The sequence below is a fragment of the Adelges cooleyi genome, unplaced genomic scaffold (genome assembly GCF_023614345.1).
Source record: "Adelges cooleyi isolate 19-005CV unplaced genomic scaffold, UGA_ACOO_1.1 ACOO_flye_CR_arks_rails_tigmint_CR_PRNA_247, whole genome shotgun sequence".
Lineage (NCBI taxonomy): Eukaryota > Metazoa > Arthropoda > Insecta > Hemiptera > Adelgidae > Adelges > Adelges cooleyi.
In genome coordinates this window covers 14,001,442-14,022,534 of record NW_026095912.1, presented here as the reverse complement: position 1 = coordinate 14,022,534, position 21,093 = coordinate 14,001,442, and the positions used below count along the sequence as shown (strand labels likewise).

General features: G+C 27.6%; 1 protein-coding gene across 1 annotated transcript; it reads left to right on the top strand.

Annotated features, from left to right (window-relative positions):
• Window positions 1-17,433: 17,433 nt before the first annotated feature.
• Window positions 17,434-19,408, top strand: LOC126836901 (uncharacterized). Its single transcript, XM_050570618.1, has 2 exons — window positions 17,434-17,505; window positions 18,897-19,408. Exons 1-2 carry the CDS (start codon window positions 17,473-17,475, stop codon window positions 19,299-19,301), a joined length of 438 nt encoding a protein of 145 aa, XP_050426575.1. The 5' UTR covers window positions 17,434-17,472; the 3' UTR covers window positions 19,302-19,408.
• Window positions 19,409-21,093: the final 1,685 nt, after the last annotated feature.

The window sequence follows — 21,093 nt, the reverse complement described above, 5'->3', positions numbered from 1 at the left end:
TTCAAAAGATGTTTTCCAATATCAATTTCGTAGCGAGCAGAGTCATTTAATAGCTTTAGAACTAATTGTGCCCCATATGCGCCCCCAGAAATTTGTCAAGAGGGTTGGCATAATACCTAATCATAAATAATACATAAATTAAGGCCTTTTTTAATGATTTAACTTGACTCAACGTGATTTGAGAGGAAATAATATAAACTGACTATTTCATTACAATTTTTTTTCTATTTTATTAAATTAAAAGTGCACACCTTACTAAAGATGCGGATATACCTAACCGAAAACGAACAATGCACATGACCGGTGAACTATGAAATAATATTGCAATTAATACCGCAGTACAAATAAGCCACCACTTGCTATGTGCTTTATATTCAAATTGTATGACGATAATAATAATTTATTTGCATACACTGTGCCTACAATGATTTTATATTGTGCTCCATGGAAATCAGCACAAACATGTGTAAATCATGAAACAACAGCGGCTACAAATAACATTTTTACAGTAAAACAGTAAAGCACTGTGTTATTGTGTTGCTAAAATTTATTGGTTCGTAGAAAAACACAACTGAACGATTGAGTTATTGTAATAACAAATTGTTTGGTGCTTTATTATATCAATGGACAAAATCGAACGTACGGTATTGTAGGTACGCATTAGGTTATGTGTAAACACTTGTTGACATTATTAATCATTTATTAAAAATTTGTGTTACCTAATATTGAGCAGCAGCAGTTTTTTATTTTACAGATCCTTTTTTAATATTTTAGCTTAGTGCAAAAAAAAAGGGATAAAAGGATTTTCCATTGTAACTCAAACGGTTTTAGTACTTTGGAAATTAAAAAAATAAATATATGTGTATGTGTAACTCAGTCTTCCCCGGCTGTAAGAAAATAATTTCACATGCAAATCAATGTGTAAAAAATTTGTACTATTTAATTATGCAACAACAATGAACAAATGTAACAAAAACGTAATCAGAAATATAGATATTTATTTTTGTGTTTTACACTTGGCTATTTCAGTTTATTTTTTTTACCGGACTGTCCATTATATTTTATTTGACTGAAACAAATATGTATACAAATTTTATACAAATTTTGGTCTGCGATTAACCAGAAAATGTCAACATTTCATAATACAATATTATTTAGTAACCATTTTAGATATTTTAGGAAAATAAATTAATGCTACCTATATCTAACTAGCTGGTTTCAAAACGGCCATAAAAATTATTTGGCATGGAGTTACACCGTTACTGTTATGTGGTGATATATTGTTTTTGTTTTTAAATGCGATTTTTTTGTATTATTGCCATAATAAGACATAACAAAAATAAAACTAAATAAATAATTTAAAAAAATAAGTAGGATTTAATTACTTACAGTAATTAAATTTTGATGTATGTAATTTCGATTTTAGTACCGACGTTTGAAAAAAATATCTTAACAGGTATATTTAAATTAACAGTACAAGTTAATAGGAAATTCTGAAATCGTTTTTACTTATATTTCATAACGACGATATTGGAATATTTATTTTTCACTCAGGAATTTTATACACCACAAATGATAAAAAAATTATACTATTAAAATAGGTAACCCGACTGAAAAACATAGGCAAGTTGTGGTTTTTTGACCTAAGGCATAGGAAATATTTTTTAATCTAGAAAAAACCAAAGCAACGCTTGTGGTTATATTTAGTAAAGAAGTAAAACAATGAAATATTTTTTTAAAAAAAACTATTAACCACAAAAAATATACACTTTATTAATGTCTTTCCTATGATCTTTTAGCTCTTCGTTTGCGAGGTATTGTAATAAATATTAAAAAATGTAAACATATTATGTACAAATGGAGTTTTAATCAAAATAAAACTAGACACTAACTTGGATTAGTGTTATACTGTGGATTTTAATTTGTTTTGTATAAAAACCAAAACTAATTATTGGATTTTGTTAGGTGAAAAAGTGCACATTTTGCAGCCCGTTCACAGAACTTATACTTACACTAACGTTGGACGTTCAACGTATCTTCTAGTTAATTGATTCCAGCTAATTTATCGACTTGCATAAACGTTTGACACTCTCTCTCTCTAAAAAAAAAGATATTTCCACTTATTACCATTAATTTCTAAATATTGCCTCAAATAAAAAACAAGTACAGTGGGGTCGGGGCATAGTGGGGTCGAGGCATAGTTGTGACGGGGAGGTCACAGGTTTGCAGGATTTTTTCAATCTGAAAGTGATAAAATCACTTTCGAAAAAAACGCTTCGATGCAAATCAGTAGAGTTAGTATTTTCAAGACAGTACAGACCAAACCAAGCACGGTGTAAGCCAGCAAAGTTGGAAAGTATAAAATTGAGCAATCTCACACTAGCTATTTATACTTCATAGATTATATTCTTTCAAAGTTCTATTATACTTCTATTTTATATAATTGACAATGTACGAAACAAAATGCTAAAACTAAAAAAAAGCCTTTTCATAGATCCTTAAATTGGATCTAAAAAAAAGAAGTGTTGTGTTGTAATAAAAAAATTGAGTTTCAAACATTAAAATTAAAATTAAATTTTATACTGGCACTGTGACGGAGAAAACAATAAATTTTACTTACATTAATATTTTCTTATTAGTTAAATATTACAAAGGTTTATAGCCACTAGCTGTCGGCTGTTGCCTGTTACATTTACATATTTAACAATAACCTTATATGGACATTTAAAAAATTATGTTTTTTTAATAATAGTACAGGAGCAGTATCACAAAGTTAAATTTTCACGACATTTAATCTAGTCATAATATAAAGTATTTTAATTCATGATTGACTGATGTGATCAATTACTTACTAAGCTTATATTAGTATTAAGTTGGCCAAAAACACAAAATAGAAAATATATTAATATATTTATTTTCAAAAGCATGGTTACGACTAAATAATTAACTATACAGATTATCGTACAATGTGTACAGCAGAAGAAATTATTTAATATTTGATTTGAATAAAAATAAATTTTCTTTGGTTTATACGTTATCGACAAATCGCAAAAATCATTACGATGAAAACTTGCGCAGTCATTGTTATCGTCATGGCAAGTATTATATTTTACAATGTTCTTTAATATGTAGTTTGCAAAAATAGGAGCCATATAAAAATTACACGCTTGATTTTAGTTAGATTAATTGTCAATATTTGTATACATTTGGGTCGTTCCACGTGAAATCACATAGGTAATACTTGTTATAGTTTAAAATGTTTGAAATTTTTATCATACATTCTTTATAGGACAAAAAAAAATAATAAATTTAATGTTTAAAGAAATTTGATGGCATGTAAAAACAACTTTACACGAAGTACTATTATATCACATACTTGATTTTATAGATAAAGCATCAATATTTTTATACATTTGGAATTACTCAATTAAAAGAGGACGTCTCACCTGCAAAAATTTTCGGTTTACAATAGGCAAGGTTTATCAAAATTCTTAATTAATACAACTGAGGAGTCTTTTTTTTTTTGACTGAGAAGGAAATTTTTGGTATACTTTTGGAGCGTACTAATAAATGATTATTACTATTATCTTTACCTATTGTAATTGAATACTTTTTTTTTAAAGCTCTTACAAACAAAACCCTTATAAACCAATTTCAACAAATTTAAATCTTAATCAATCACACTAAATATTATTTTTCAATCATTTTATTTTTAAATAAGTATAAAAGTAGTTTAAAAAAAGGCTAATATCTTATAAGACATATTCAAAAAAAAATATTTTGTTTTTCTTTTCAAAAATTATCTTTAAAACGATCTTCACTGAATCAGAGTTAATCAATGGACTAGTATAAAAGGACTTTATCGGCTTCGGGAAACGTCGTTTACAGCGTTGTATGTATCCGTTTAATATTTAATTACTAACACGTACTTTTAATTGAACTCGCTGAGGATAAATTAATAATCGCCTGGTTGCTATTGTAAAAAGTAACGTTTTTGAGGAATGGATAAATCGTTGAGGGTATTAAAGACACGTTCTGCTACAACCGTAGTGACCGATGCCACGCAACAACAGATTATAGGTACCGCGTATATAGCCCCTAACGGCATACGACTACTGATAACCGAAAATAATCTTTGTAACGACATTGTTGGGTTTTTTATTATTATTATTATCATTCTCGCTAGTCCTCGCTGTTTTTTTGGTATTTTTTTTTTGTTCCAGGTTTTCGGACGGTGGTGCACACCGAGCGGTTCCGACGAAAGTGGTGCAAAAAACGGCACGTGCCGGCCTTATGCAAAATTAAATGCGATACATCCGGTCACACTGTTGGCGTTCATGACGTATGAAAAAGATATGGACGCGTTAAAGGAAAACTACTTGGACATGTGGAAAATAGCTGTCTACGAACGTATTACCGATGATCAATTGAACTATGTAACGCAAAAGGAGAACCAATTCAGCGACCGGTTTGACAAGTTTTACGAGGACTAAGCCAAGTTTGCAGCCATCCAACCAAAGCTGATAAGTTTGCAAACACTTTGCTCTTTCTACCGTTTGGTTTTATTTTTATTTCGTACACTCAATTCTGGTTTGGATTTGTCCTAGGCTTTAATTTGGATTACAAAACAACGTAGTACTTGTTGACAACTTTCACGCTTAATGCACAGAACTAAAATGAACTTAGTTTATGTGGTACACAGCTACATTTTTCCGGTTTAGGTTGGTTAATATACCAAATCTTAATTGACACAAACAACAACAAACTTACATCTACCTATGTATTTTTTGTACAACCTTATTTGTCATATTGTATTTAAATAGATTATTTTTAAATATTATTAGTTAGAAAAACGTCTGAAAAACAGGTGATTTTCAAATTTTAAATCACATTTTTCAAAAGAGATTTATAAAAGCATTTTTGATGGATTGTTATAAGCTTTGAAGTTCAATCAAATTTCGACTCTAGTACCGACGTTTGAAAATAAATAGCTTGACACTCTTATCTAAATTAGTATACAGGTTAAAAAAAATTCTAAAATCGTTTTTACTTATATTTCGTAACGACTATAATGGAATATTCATTTTTCACTCGGGAATTTTGAACGCCACAACAGATAAAACAGTTATATTACTTTAGGTAACCCAACTGAATGTATTGCAATTAAAATATTTATGAGCTAAAAAAATAACATAAGTTTTGGTTTTTCGACCGAAGACATAGGAAATAATTTTTCAATGTAGAAAAAACTTAAGCAACGCTTGTGGTTTTATTTAATAAAGAAGTAAAATAATGAATATTTAAAAAAAAACTCTTAACCACCCGAAAAAAAATACACTTACCGGTAATGTGTATTAGTTTATTTTTTTTTTTTATAAATACTTCATTCTTATACTTCTTTCGGATGATTTATCAACTCTTCGTTTGCGAGGTATTGTAATAAATATAAAAAAATGTAATACTATGAATTTTAATGGGTTTTTTTAATAAAAACCAAAACTAAATTAATTTTGTTAGTGAAAGAGAGAACATTTGGCAGACCGTTTTCTAACCGAAATATTTGATGAACTGCTGTAAAGCTTACAGAACTTTTAATTACACTAACGTTGGACGTTTAATGTTTCTTGTTGTTAATTGTTTCCAGCAAATTTATCGACTTGCATAAACATTTGACACTATCTATCTCTCTCTTAAAAAAAAAAAATTATATTTACAAACTACCATTAATGTCTAAACATTCAAAAATAATTAAGTTCGATTACAACATTGACTGATGTGATCAATTACTTACTAAGCTTATGCAATAAGTTGGCCAAAAACACAAAATAGAAAATATATTAATGTATTTATTTTTAAAATCATGGTTACGACTGAGTAATTAATTATACAGATTATCGTACAATGTGTACAGCAGAAGAAATCATTTAAAATTTGATTTGAATAAAAAAATATTTTCTTTGGTTTATACGTTATCGACAAATCTGTAAAATCGTTACAATGAAAACTTTCGCAGTCATTGTTATCGTCATGGTAAGTATTATATTTTACAATGTTCTTTAATATGTAGTTTGCAAAAATAGGAGCCATATAAAAATTACACGCTTGATTTTAGTTAGATTAATTGTCAATATTTGTATACATTTGGGTCGTCCCACGTGAATTCACATAGGTAATACTCGTTATAGTTTAAAATGTTTGAAATTTTTATCATACATTCTTTATAGGACAAAAAAAATTAATAAATTAAATGTTCAAAGAAATTTGATGGCATGTAAAAACAACTTTACACGAAGTACGTGGTCGGTGTTTTGCCATATTGTAATTAAACAAGTTTTTATCGAAGCTCCAACAAACAAAATCTTTATAATCGAATTTCAATAAATTTAAATCTTTGGAAACCAATTTTTGGAAGTACTAGAGATACGTTCAGCTGAAACCCAATTGAGATGCGCTTCAGTGACAGGCTTTAGGTATCCGCATATACCCTAAAGGCATACGACTACTGATAACCGAAAATAATTTTTGTAACGACTTTCTTGGGTTTTTCTATTATTATTATCTTTCTCGATAGTCGTCACTGTTTCGTGGTAATTTTTTTTGTTTCAGGTTTTTGGACGCTGCGCACTGAGTTATTCCAATGAAAAGGGTCCAAAACGTGACACGTGCTCGCCTCATGAGAAATTAAATGCGATACATCCAGTTACGCTGTTGGCGTTCATGTCGAGTAAAAAAGATATGGACGGATTAAGGAAAATTTTATTGAAATTTTGGAATTTAGCTGCTTATAAACATAATATTACCGCTGATCAATACCAATATTTAAAGCAGTCCAATGACCAGTTCGACCGAGAGTTTGACAAATTTTATGAAAAGGACGAAGCCAAGTTTGCAGCCATCCAACCCAAGTTGATAAGTTTACAAAACACGTTGTTTCCGATCCGTCCAAAACTCACCAAACTAGGTTGTGATGACGATTTTAATTTCGAACTTACAATGGAACAAGACGATTCCATTAGATCCGATTTTGAAAATATACTTTAGACACTTTTGCTCTTTCAACCGTTTTGTTTTGTTTTTATTTCGTACACCCGTTACAATTTTTGGTTTGGTCCTAGACTTTTATTTGGATTTAAAAACTACATAATACTTGTTGACAACTTTCACACTTAATGCAAAGTACTAAAAAGATCATGTACCTTGACCTTATTTTTTGTTGTACAGCTACATTTTTTACATTTAGATTGGTTAATACACCAAATCTGGATTGACACAAACAATACCATACTTACATCCACCTATGTATTTTTCGTATAACCTTTGTCATGCTATAATTATATTTAAATAGATAATTTTTAAATACTATTAATTAGAAAAACGTTTGTAAATTAGGAAATATTAAAATTTTAAATCACATTATTTAAAAGAAACTTTTTTGAACGTTATAAGATTTAAAGTTCAATAAAATGTCGACTTTAGTAACGACGTTTGAATATTTTAATACATTTGAAAAAAAAAAAAATTTTAACCACTAAAAATAATACACTTTACCGGTAAAGTGTATTCGATTTTGTGGGTAATGTTTTTTTAAAAACATTTCCAATTTCATTATTACATTTCTTTACACTTTTTTTTTTTACTCTTAAAATGTAAACATAATGAAATATGTTCATGTTTTAATTTAAAACAAAAATGCATAGTTAATTTTACCATAAAGCTCGGATTTTCTCGGATAATAATTACAATTTTAGAATAATTTTAGAAGTGTTTTATTGTTTTTCTCAGTCAGATGCCAGATTTAGAGGGGAATGTACATTTCAAACTAAAATTTTAATCAAAATAAATGAAAACTAGGCAATAAAGTTATAGGCTAATGTTATATTGTGAATAATGAAAACCAAAATTATAAATTGGTTTTATTAGTAAAAGAGAGAACATTTTGCAGGTCGTTCACGAACCGGAATAGTTGATGAAATGCTGTAAAGCTTACAAAGCTTTTAATTACACCAATGGTGGACGTTCAACGTCTCTTGTTATTAATTGATTACAGCTAATTAATCGACTTGCATAAATGCTTGACACTCTCTCTCTAAAAAAAGATATTTCATTTTTTACCATTAATGTCTAAATGTTGCCTTGAATAAAAATGCGCAATATTTTAATTGGTGAACAGTGAAGTTTACTAATATTTAAAAGAAAAATTATATATATATATATATTCAAAAATAATTAAGTATAATTTCAAATATTGACGGATATAATAAATTACTTGTTAAGCTTATGCATAAAGTAGGCCAAAAACACAAAAATAAATTATAAATGTATTTATTTTTAACAGATTGACGTTACGCCTAAATAATAAATTATACAGATTACTGTACAATGTATATAGCAGGTACAGTAGTATAAGTATGGAATAACGCGAAAAAATCATTTATAATTTGATCTGAGTAAAACAGAATTAACTGTGACGCTATTGACAAATCTGTCGTACAATGAAGACTTTCGCAATCATTCTTATCGTTATGGTAAGTATTATAATTATTCTATAATGTTCTTTAATAGGTAGTTTGCAAAAAATAGGAGCTATTATACTACACACTTGATTTTATAGATTAAACATCAGTATTATATTTAAACAATAGGGTAAAAAAGAATTTTTTAAAAATACAACAGATAAGTCTTTATGGGAAATAATTATTTTTCATTAGGCTATTTAGCGGTTGTTTCCAAAGTTTTTATTAATTCTCTAGCTAACATACTCCTTAATATAAAATTTCAAAAAATATCCATCTTAATTAATCTCAGTTTTATTTTTAGATTTAGAAACTGTAATTTGGCCACTAAATATGTTCAATACAACTCTAAAACTAATAAAAATTTCCAAAACTCATTTCACTACGAAAAACCTTCAAAATTGTTATAATCTACCGAAATTTAAAAATGTTTAAACCATTTCAAATATTTGGTATACTTACTTGGAGGTTACTATTATATGGTTATTATAATTTTTACATACCAAATAGTAATAACAAAAACATATTACACTATTGGCTAAAATTAAATTCTTGAAAATCCATATTTTTATTTTGTCGTTACTTTATTAGACTATTATTATAGCATTTGTTTCCAAAGTTTTTCACTACTTATTTTTACTATAGTAAATTTAATTTATGAAGATATTTCCAAAATATTAGGTCATTTCACGTTCAAATTTTTCGGTCTACTAGAGACAAGGATTATCAAAATCCTAATTAAAAAAATACAACTGAAGAAATTATTATTTTTTATTAGACCATTTAGAATCTGTTTCTTACAGCTCAGTTAAAATAATTCTTAATATACAATTTCAACAAAATTCCATCTAAGTTTTATTTTTATACTAAGAAAATGGAATTAAACCACTAAGTATGTTCACTATAACTAAAAAAAAAAACCTTTTTAAAAAACATGCTTTTCTAAAAAAAATAGTTAAATAGTAAAAAGTGAATTAAAAAGTAAAAAATAATTTCATTACAAGAACCATTTACCAATTGATTATAGAGTATTTTATTTAAAATGTCAACTACTTTGAAAACAACCGAAAATTAACTACAATTTTAAATAATGTTAAACAAGCGTGGGCCTTATTCAACAAAGTCCAAATATATTGAGTTAAGTATTATGAAATGTTTGTGTCACACACAAATATTAAATCAAATTTAAAATACAATAGAAATTACAATATAAAACATTATCTGATAAATTTATTGGGGACTTTATTGAATAGGGCCCACGCTTTTCTTTTTAGTCAAAAATTAAAGATGTTTAACATTGTTAAAAATTGTAGTTAACTTTCGGTTGTTTTCAAAGTAATTGACATTTTAAATAAAATATGCTACAATTGATTGGAAAATGGTTGTTGTAATAAAATTATTTTTTACTTTTTAGTTCACTTTTTACTATTTTTTTTTAGAAAAGCATGTTTTTAAAAAAGTTTTTTTTTATTTATTTTTTTAATTTTTTACTATTTAGTCCTATTAAATGTACTTAATAATTGGTGAATAGATTACTAAATTCATTTTAGAAGATTTGAAACAAAAAATGAAATGTTAGTGAAATGACCCCCACATTTGACCCTGTGTAAGGCGACCTGGATGTCCGAGTCCCAATATGATTCCAGGATATTGTATTGTCATCCAAGTTGAATGTCTGTGCCAAGTTTCAGCCCTCTACGACATCGGGAAGTGGGCTAAATTAATTTTGCAAGTTTTGAAAAATACCAGTACAAACGTACGTGTTAGCGAGCTAAAGAAAAGCATGTAAAAATTCCAAAAATGAACAAATTCGTTACAAAACCTAGTAAAACAACCATCAATTTACATATTTTGCATTTTAAAATAACAATTTATTTATAACAAATTTAGTACGTTCATTCTGAAGGGATACTCGTGTATTCTTTTATATCACCAATAAATAAAAGGGTTATATTCAGTGTTGGGAATTATCTAGATAAAAAATTGTAATTAACATCTTATCTAGATAAAAAAAAGTAAATCATCTTATTATCTTATTTAGATAAACAAATCGGTTATCTGAGGTAGTTAATCTAGATAGAAATTGTAACTATTTTTTAAGTTATTTATTCGTGGGTTTTAAAAAAACAGGTTTCGGGATCCGACGAAACGCATAATGTAGTCCTAGCCTAAACATATTAATATACCTAGGTCCTAATGAATAGTGATTAATGATATAACAATATATTATTAATACATTGGGGTTGGCTTGTTAGACAAGTCCAATATTCCATTGAAATCCAATGTATTTTAGTCGATTATACAAAACGTCTTTTACCTATTTTTAATAGGTAGAAGTAGATAAGAGTTATATACAGGGTGATCCAACTAACGTAAGACACTCATTTTCTCGGAAAATATAAATATTTTGAGAATTTTTTTTTTCTAAACTTTTAGGTACATATTTTACTACATTTTTCAATATTTAGAATATTTTTATCTTCAACCCTAATATGTAAAACAAGTATCGCATTTGGTTTTTTAAATGGGAACGTATGTTTTTAATTTCATAAATCTGTAGACAACATTTTTAAAAAAGTTTTAGCGTTTGAATTTCTAATTTTCATCAATCGGTTTTGTAGTTATTACGTTGTAAAGATTTGAAATTTTGATCCATATTTCTTTGGGATTTCAAAACAGGTAGCATATTAAATACTATTAAATAATATTATCGACCTCGCCCCGTCGTCCGTCGATAAAACCGATAATCAGATAATAGTAATACTCCTTACTTTTTTTTTTTATAATATATGGAGATGCGGTTCTTTACCTACTGTCAGAAACCGCGATACCATATACATGTCTGGTCAATTGTTCACATATCTTATCAGTAGACAACACTTACGACGAAATTTTTTCCAACCTTACCTACCCATATCACAGAATAACAGTTATTCTGTGCCCATATTATCACGGTATGATTATGATATATTATCAAACCCAAAAAAAGTGCGTGCAACCGGCTGCCGGCAACGTGACTTGCATTGTGTATTCAGAACCCGGAAACGTCCTATACTCCTATGCCGTTTTTTTTTGTTAATACATTTAACTATTTAAGTAGAGTCAATTGTGTTTATATATTCTCTAATTGTGACTACATTTTATATTGCTCTACAATGTACGATGAAAACTAATAAACATAATGATTTCATAAGCAAAAACTTATTTTTACTAGTAATAGTAAACATTTTGTAAATATATTTTTGATATTTGACATATTATGGGAAGTAGGTTTATCAGTATCGAACACCGATTACACTATAGCGTAATAATAATAATAATAAAATATATTTCGTTTGTCAGATCTTTGTAGGACACCCTGTATATAATAAAATATTCTATTTAAAATTGTAATTATTACTAAAAGTATATTCTACAAAAAAATGAATATTGATAAAAAAAATATTTACATTAGTTTAATAATAATTAAAAGAGCACAAGTGAACAACAGTTGAATTTTCAAATCAATACAACTACTTTATTTTATTTTATGTACATTGACTGACTTGATTAAATCATCAAATGAAAAAGTTTGATTTATTGTTAACATGTTATAACCTATACGCATTTATTTGTCAATCATTAATATTTTGAAGAAAATATTTGGTATAAAATGTATGGATGATAGTCAAACACCAAGTTTAATTAATTTTATATTCCATAATCAAATATCCGTTATGCATTAGAAATGCAAAATATGGGTTAGATTACAAAATTTTAAATTAAATAAAATCTGACATTAGATCTACCATAAATAAAAATATTAACCAAATATGAATACATTTGCTTCATTGATAAAAAAAAATATTGCTACATTTTTTTTTAAAGATGATTTCATTCATGTAAGAAACTAGAAAACAACACTAGCTACCACATAACATAAAATCTAACTTTTTTCATTTGTTAAGCCACATTAAAAAAATGAATAGTCAACTATAATTATAGAGTGACTTGACTAAAAGAAACTAATATTTTTAACATTAAATGGTACTAATAAAAATGCTTATACAAGTTATTATTCGAGACAAATAATTATGATGTTAAAATTTAACATCCTTATTGCAATCTCGAACGTTACACATCTTGAAAATATAATTGTTTTGTTATATTTTATATTAATATTTTTTTTTTTTTATAGCCTTTAAATATTTATAATGAGTTCTTTTTGGGCCACATAAAAATAATCGGCGGGCTGTATGCTGCCCAGGGGCCGCTGGTTGAGTATGGTTGTGTTAAATGCTAATATTTTATTCTTCTAAGATTCCAAGTAGAAAGCAATATTTTCTTCATCTGAAAAAAATAATTTAATAATTATTAACTTATATCTCCTAATTTCTATAAAATGCCTAATCTAAAACATTATTATTTTTATTTTGTACATTTTTGGGTTATATCTACAAAAGACGACTTCAAAATGAAGACGTTGACACAACTGAAAATATACAAAGTAACAATTTACTAATAGTAATAGTGTAATATCTATTATTCACAATATACAGTTTTTCAATACTAAAATATTGCACATCTAGACTCTAGTGCATATTGATATTCGAAACATACCTAACTAGTAACTGAATAATCATAAATGACATATTGATATGTAGCTTGATAAACCAATACTGACTATTGTAATCAGTGACAAATTGTACATTAAGGTTGTACAACACATCATTATCTTTCCAGTAATCTTCTTAAAAAATGTCCTGCTAAAAAATACAAATTAAAATTTTATAAAATTAAATTTTAGTATTTAATATATTGTACTTACAGCTTTCCTGCGGTTAGTCATCAACATTTATTCCAGTTAAACTATAATTAACAACTGTTAATTGGCCATATAATAATATTATATTACGTATAGTATTAAATAAATCAGTAGGTATATTGTATAACTTGGTTGTTATGTTGAGTTTTCCAAGTCTTAAATACAAATTTCACTATTACTAATGAGAACTAATTATATTTATGAAATCATTACATTCATTATAGTTTCAAAATAAATTGTAAAATGTATGTCACTAACCACAATTAGACATTTTAAAACACAATACTAGTTTCTTCTTTATATATAAAAAAAACTGTTCACAAATCACGAGTACACGTTGTTTGTCGTTTGACAATTTAAGTTTTACTCATACCATAGTATAATGATACTGTGATAATAATATTAACGCTATATTATAATCATACTGTAAAAGTGGTTTAAGGCAAAATCGTCCACATCGCAGTCTACTGATAATACATGTGAACGGATGACGGTTATGTAAGGTATATTTGTTTCCAAACAGGTAGATTAAGAATCGATTGTCCATATAATAATAAAAAAAAATTAGAGCCAGTAGTTATTTATGTCTCATTATCGGTGACAGTATTATCGATGGGGTCCAATATTATCATTATTTACTGGCAAATAAAAGTGCTACTGCTGAAAAACCGAACAAATATTGATTTTAATTTCAAATCTTTACTAAGTCACAGAAAACGAACAGATAGTTGAAAATTGAAAATTCAAACGCTAACATTTTTTAAAAAAAATTGTCTACATACTTATGGAATTAAAAACATATGTTTCCATTTGAAAAAACGAGTTTCGTAGTCTTATAACGTATAAGGGTTGAAGATAAAAAAATTCTAAATATTAAAAAATGTAGTAAAATATGTACCTAAAAGTTTAGAAAAAAAAAAATTCTCAAAATATTCATACTTTCCGAGAAAATGAGTGTCTTACGTTAGTTGGATCACCCTGTATGTATTATCGTATAATTTATTATTTATATTCGTAGTTCTCGACTACAGTGCTCAGTTTTTATTTAATGTTGATAATTTTTTTCCCAGTACTCTCGAAATAATTACCAGTGCTATATAAAACGTGTTTATAAGAATTTTTACGATAATAATTTCAAGATTAACATTGACCAAAATCCCAACAAAAAAAATGGTCGAAAGTGCAGGTGTTTATTTGAGCAGAATGGTTATAAATTATATTTTACAAATATATATACACGTCAGGCGAGTCCTGTATCAGTAACTACATATAGGGTAAAGAGTAAAGACTATAAAAGTAAAATAGTAAATAGTAATACAAGTCCAATAAACAATGAGCCGTTTCCAAAAAGTTATTTGTATTTTCAATCAAAATAAAATAACAAAACCTTGTAATAAACATTTTAAACATAATGTGGGCTCTCCGTAGTCCGTAGACCGTATGTGGCCAAAACGATAGTTAAGCCTCAAAAAAGAACAATATGTTTATAAATAGTTTCAACCGATAATGAAATGTCCCGTCATCGATTATCGAGTTTGATAAACTCGTATTTACTTTTTATACCTATTTATACTATTACTGTTGCCTACATGAAAGATGACATAAACAGAGTACATGAAAATAATAAATGACAAATGAACAGAGTAGCCATAAATCACGAAATCTAATATAAGGAAAATTTGCTCTTTGACGTAACTGTCCATTTCTTAGTACCTACGTCTTATTGGTTATTAAATTATTCTGTAATCTGTGAAAATACTTTGTTTCACTCATACATTTTCGTAAAACATTTTATGAAGGTTAAAATTTAATTTATCTATTTTTCATCTAGATAAAATTGTATTTATCTTTATCTTTTAGCTAAATAAATGTTAAATGAATAATTTAATATCTTATCTAGATGATATATTACTCAATTATCCGTTATCTTATCTAGATAACTTTATAGTTATCTTTTCCCAACACTGGTTATATTGTCATTTAAAAATCTAAAGTTGATATGATTCTGACGCTTAAAAAATGTTTGCAAAATAGGCCATAGTGGCCTATATCAAAGTGGCCAAACCAATAAGTATGTAAGCAATTTAAAAAAGGCTAATCTCTTTGAAGATATTCACTGAATCATAGTTAATCAATCGGCCAGTATTAAGGACTTTAGTTATTGACATTTAGTTTTCCTGCCGTTTCCGTAGTCGATAGTATAGTAAGATATAGTGTATAGCAAGACAGTATTTTTTTTCTTATGATTATTATCATTCTCGCTGGTCCTCACCGTATTATGGTAATTTTTTTTTTTGTTTCAGGTTTTTGGACGCTGCGCGTTGAGCGATTCCAATGAAAGTGGTGCAAATGGCGACACGTGCCAGCCTCATGATAAAATAAATGCGATACACCCTCAGGTTCTGTTGGCGTTCATGTCATATGAAAAAGATACGGTCGAATTAAAGGGAAGTCTCATGAAATTTTGGAATATAGCCGCTCGTGGGCGCGTTTCCTCTGATCAAGCTAACCAGGCATTGGGCTATGATGACCAATTCAACCAACAGTTTGACACATTTTATAAGGACGAAGCCAAGTTTGTAGCCATCCAACCCAAGTTGATAAGTTTACAAAACACGTTGTTCCCCATCCGTCAAATCACCAAACTAAGTTGTGATGACGATTATGCTTTCCAACTCAATGACAATGACGATGACAACGACGATGACGACGACGATGACGACGACGACGATTAGCAGACAGTTGACGATTGTCCATCGACATATTTTAACCACAGAAATTGTCACAAATAACACTAATAATTTGTCATTTGTGAAAATAAAATATGTTCAATATTTCGGTCTTTGATGTGATTTGTTTGTTTTTTCTTTTTACTACACCCGGGTTGTTCTTTTTGGTTTGGATTTGTCCTAGACATCAATTTGGATTTCAGTAAGATAATACCTACAATACTTGTTGATAACTTTCAGTCCTAATTGACCTAATTTATGTTATACACCTACTACATCTAATATTTTAAGGTTTTGTGTATCATTATTTCCACTTAAAAACAACATCTGAATAAACACTTATATGTAGCGACCCCGATTTCCGTGTTTAAAAAAACAATTTTAGGCAATGTTGTTCGCCATTGTTCACTGCGTATGGTACTCTAGAAAATTACAAAACCTACAGAGCTGTAAAAATCCATTTTATCATTATTATGCGGCCGTTGTAATTAAAAAAGAAGTTAAAAAAAAATTCAAAAATGTCTGGTAATATAAAATTTGATAAAATAATTTGATTTAGTTGTAGATTTTGATTTTTTCAATAAATAACATGAAAAGTTTTAAAACAATTTTATACAAATTATACTATTACAATACTTCTGGCTTCTGGCAGGCAATGGAATATTACCAATTAATTTTTTGAGAGGAGAAAAACATTTAATATTAAGAAAGGTTAAAAAACATTTAATACAAATTTGACTACTTAAAAAACATTGAGTTAGGGCTGTTATTTAAAAAACTGCGTGTGTCATGGGACACACTATTGATGTGAAACTTAGATCTTATATTATTCATTGACACAGCTTTTCAATAATTGTATTATAGACTAATATTGAAGAAAGTGAAAATAAAAGCAAAACTAATATTTAGATATTTGTAAATAAAATAATTATTTTATTTCTCTAATAGTAACACAATTTGTTTTATAAGGAATAAAAGTCACAATTAGCCTATGATCACTAAAATATAACACAAACATGAAAAAAAAGATATTTCATCTTCTACCATTAATGTCTAAATATTGCCTTGAATAAAAATGCACTATATTTTAATAGGTCAACAGTGAAGTTTACTAATATTTAAAAAAAAATTATATATATATATATATATGTATTCAAAAATAATTAAGTATAATTACAATATTGACTGATATAATAAATTACTCGCTAAGCTTATGCATAAAGTAGGCCAAAAACCAAAAAATTAATTATAAATGTATTTATTTTTAACAGAGTGCGGTTACGCCTAAATAATAAATTATGCAAATTACTGTACAATGTATATAGCAGGTACAGTACTATAAATATGGAATAACGCGAAAAAATTATTTATAATTTGATCTGAGTAAAACAAAGTTAACTGTGACGCTATTGACAGATCTGTTACAATGAAGACTTTCGCAATCATTTTTATCGCTATGGTAAGTATTATACTTATTTTATAATGTTCTTTAATAGGTAGTTTGCAAAAAATAAGAGCTATTATACTACACACTTGTTTTTATAGATTAAATATCAGTATTATATTTAAACAATTAGGTAAAAAAAAAATTTTAAAAATACAACAGATAAGTCTATATGGGAAATAATTATTTTTCATTAGACTATTTAGCGGTTGTTTCCAACGTTTTTATTAATTCTCTAGTTAACATATTCTCTAATATAAAATTTAAAAAAAAATCCTTCTTAATTAATCTCAGTTTATTTTTTGAAATTTAGAAACTGTAATTTGGCCACTAAATATGTTCAATACAACTCTAAAACTAATAAAAATTTCCAAAACTCATTTCACTACGAAAAACCTTCAAATTTGTTATAATCTACCGAAATTTAAAAATATTCAAAACCATTTCAAATATTTGGTATACTTACTTGGAGCTCACTAGTATATAATTATTATAATTTTTACATACCAAATAGTAATAACAAAAACATATTATACTATTGGCTAAAATAAAATTCTTGAAAATCCATATTTTTATTTTGTCGTTACTTTATTAGACTATTATTATAGCATTTGTTTCCAATGTTTTTTACTACTTATTTTTACTATAATAAATTTAATTTATGAAGATATTTCCAAAATATTAGGTCATTTTACATTCAATTTTTTTGGTCTACTACAGACAAGGATTATCAAAATCCTAAATAAAAAAATACAACTGAAGAAATTATTATTTTTTATTAGACCATTTAGAATCTGTTTCTAACAGCTCAGTTAAAATAATTCTTTATATACAATTTGAACAAAATTCCATCTAAGTTTTATTTTTAAATTTAGAAAATGTAATTTAGCCACTAAATATGTTCACCATAACTCAAAATTCTAAAAATGAACAAATTCGTTACAAAATCTAGTAAAACAACCATCAATTTATATATTTTGCATTTTAAAATAACAATTTATTTATAAAAAATTTAGTACGTTCATACTGAAGGAATACTCGTGTATTCTTTTATACCACCAATAAATAAAGGGGTTATATTGTCATTTGAAAATCTTAAGTTGATATGATTCTAACGCTTAAAAAATGTTTGAAAAATATATAAAAGTGGCCAAACCAATAAAAGTAATTAAAGTATAAAAGTAATTTAAAAAAGGCTAATCTCTCAATCTCTTTGAACTTATTCACTGAATCATAGTTAATCAATATTATAAGGACTTTAGTTATTGACATTTAGTTTTCCTGCCGTTTCTGTAGTCGATAGTATAGTAAGATATAGTGTATAGCAAGACAGTATTTTTTTTCTTATAATTATTATCATTCTCGCTGGTCCTCACCGTATTATGGTAATTTTTTTTTTGTTTCAGGTTTTTGGACGCTGCGCGTTGAGCGATTCCAATGAAAGTGGTGCAAAAGGCGACAAGTGCCAGCCTCATGATAAAATAAATTCGATACACCCTCAGACTCTGTTGGCGTTCATGTCATATGAAAAAGATACGGACGAGTTAAAGGGAAGTCTCTCGAAATTTTGGAATATAGCCGCTCAAGGGCGCGTTTCCTCTGATCAAGCTGACCAGGCATTGGATTTGGATGACCAATTCAACCAACAGTTTGACACATTTTATAAGGACGAAGCCAAGTTTGTAGCCATCCAACCCAAGTTGATAAGTTTACAAAACACGTTGTTCCCCATCCGTCAAATCACCAAACTAAGTTGTGATGACGATTATGCTTTCCAACTCACAGTAGTGTCTGACGAAGACGATGATTAGCAGACAGTTAACGATTGTCCATCGACATATTTTAACCACAGAAATTGTCACAAATAACACTAATAATTTGTCATTTGTGAAAATAAAATATGTTCAATATTTCGGTCTTTGATGTGATTTGTTTGTTTTTTCTTTTTACTACACCCGGGTTGTTCTTTTTGGTTTGGATTTGTCCAAGACATCAATTTGGATTTCAGTAAGACAATACCTACAATACTTGTTGATAACTTTCAATCCTAATTGACCTAATTTATGTTATACACCTATCTAAAGACTGGTTAATACACCAAACCGCGATTGACACAAACAACAACAAACTTATATCTACCTATGTTTTTTTTATATAACCTTTCTCGAGCACTATATTTTATTCGTGTAAACAGTGGAAAATTTAAACACACAAACGATTTTCTAAAATGAAACAATTCTTTTTTTCGAGTCGACACCTAAGTAAGAACTATATAAACAATACTTTAACAATAATTTCTAAATTTTTGTTTAATTTTGGATACTTTATCATTATTTTAACACACGTCCCGATGTGCTAAACTATGTACAAAATACTCATTTTTTTAATCCTAGATTCCTAAATTGAAAAAAATCCTAGTTGTACTCATCCCGCCTTTGAATTAAAACGAAAAGAATTGTTTTAGGGGTCCGATTTCTATAAAAAAAAAGTATTATCAATTTTATAAATACCCATCAAAATATTCAAGATGACTGCTACAATTATTAGTTTTGAATATTATTTCAAGAGGAAATGAGTGTCTTTTCCCCAATGAATCACTGCATCACTCTGTATCTATAATTTCATGTCTGTGTTAGAAAAGCGCTCTTTGTTGTGTGTATTTTTATTTAACGCAAATAATATAACGCCAAACGGGTTTGTGTCGAGGGTACACCTGAGTTGTTATAAGGTGTTGGTTTTACAACGATATTTTATTATTTTGTTTTTCTTCGTCGATGCGAAAAAAGTAATCAAAAGGAAACGAATACAGCCAAATGTCAGGCGTACAAATAAGACTGAAAACGCAAAGTAATTTTTTTAAACGGATAAAATAGTATTCTTCCAAGATGCCAATAAATCAAATATTTTAGGGTTTTGTGTATCGTTATTTACACTTAAAAACAACATCTGAATAAACACTTATATGCAGCGACCCCGATTTCCGTGTTTAAAAAAACAATTTTAGGCAATGTGGTGCTCTAGAAAATTACAAAACCTACAAAGCTGTAAAAATCCCTTTTATCATTATTATGCGGCAGTTGTACTTAGAATAGAAGTTTAAAAAAAATTCAAAAATGTCTAGTAATATTTGATAAAGTAATTTGATTTAGTAGTAGATTTGGATATTTTCAATAAATAACATGAAAAGTTTTAAAAGAATTTTATAAAAATTGAAACAAATTATACTATTTACAATACTTCTGGCTTTTGGCAGGCAATGGAATATTGCCAATTAATGTTTTGATAGGGGGAAAAACATTTAACATTAAGAAATGTTAAAAAATATTTAATACAAATTTGACTACTTAAAAAACATTGAGTTAGGGCCGTTATTTAAAAAACTGTGTGTGTCATGGGACACACTATTGATGTGAAGCTTAGATCTTATGTTATTCATTGACACAGCTTTTCAATAATTGTATTTTAGACTAATATTGAAGAAAGTGAAAATAAAAGCAAAACTAATATTTAGATATTTGTAAATAAAATAATTATTTTTTTTTTCTAATAGAAACACAATTTGTTTCATAAGGAATAAAAGTCACAATTAGCCTATGGTCACTA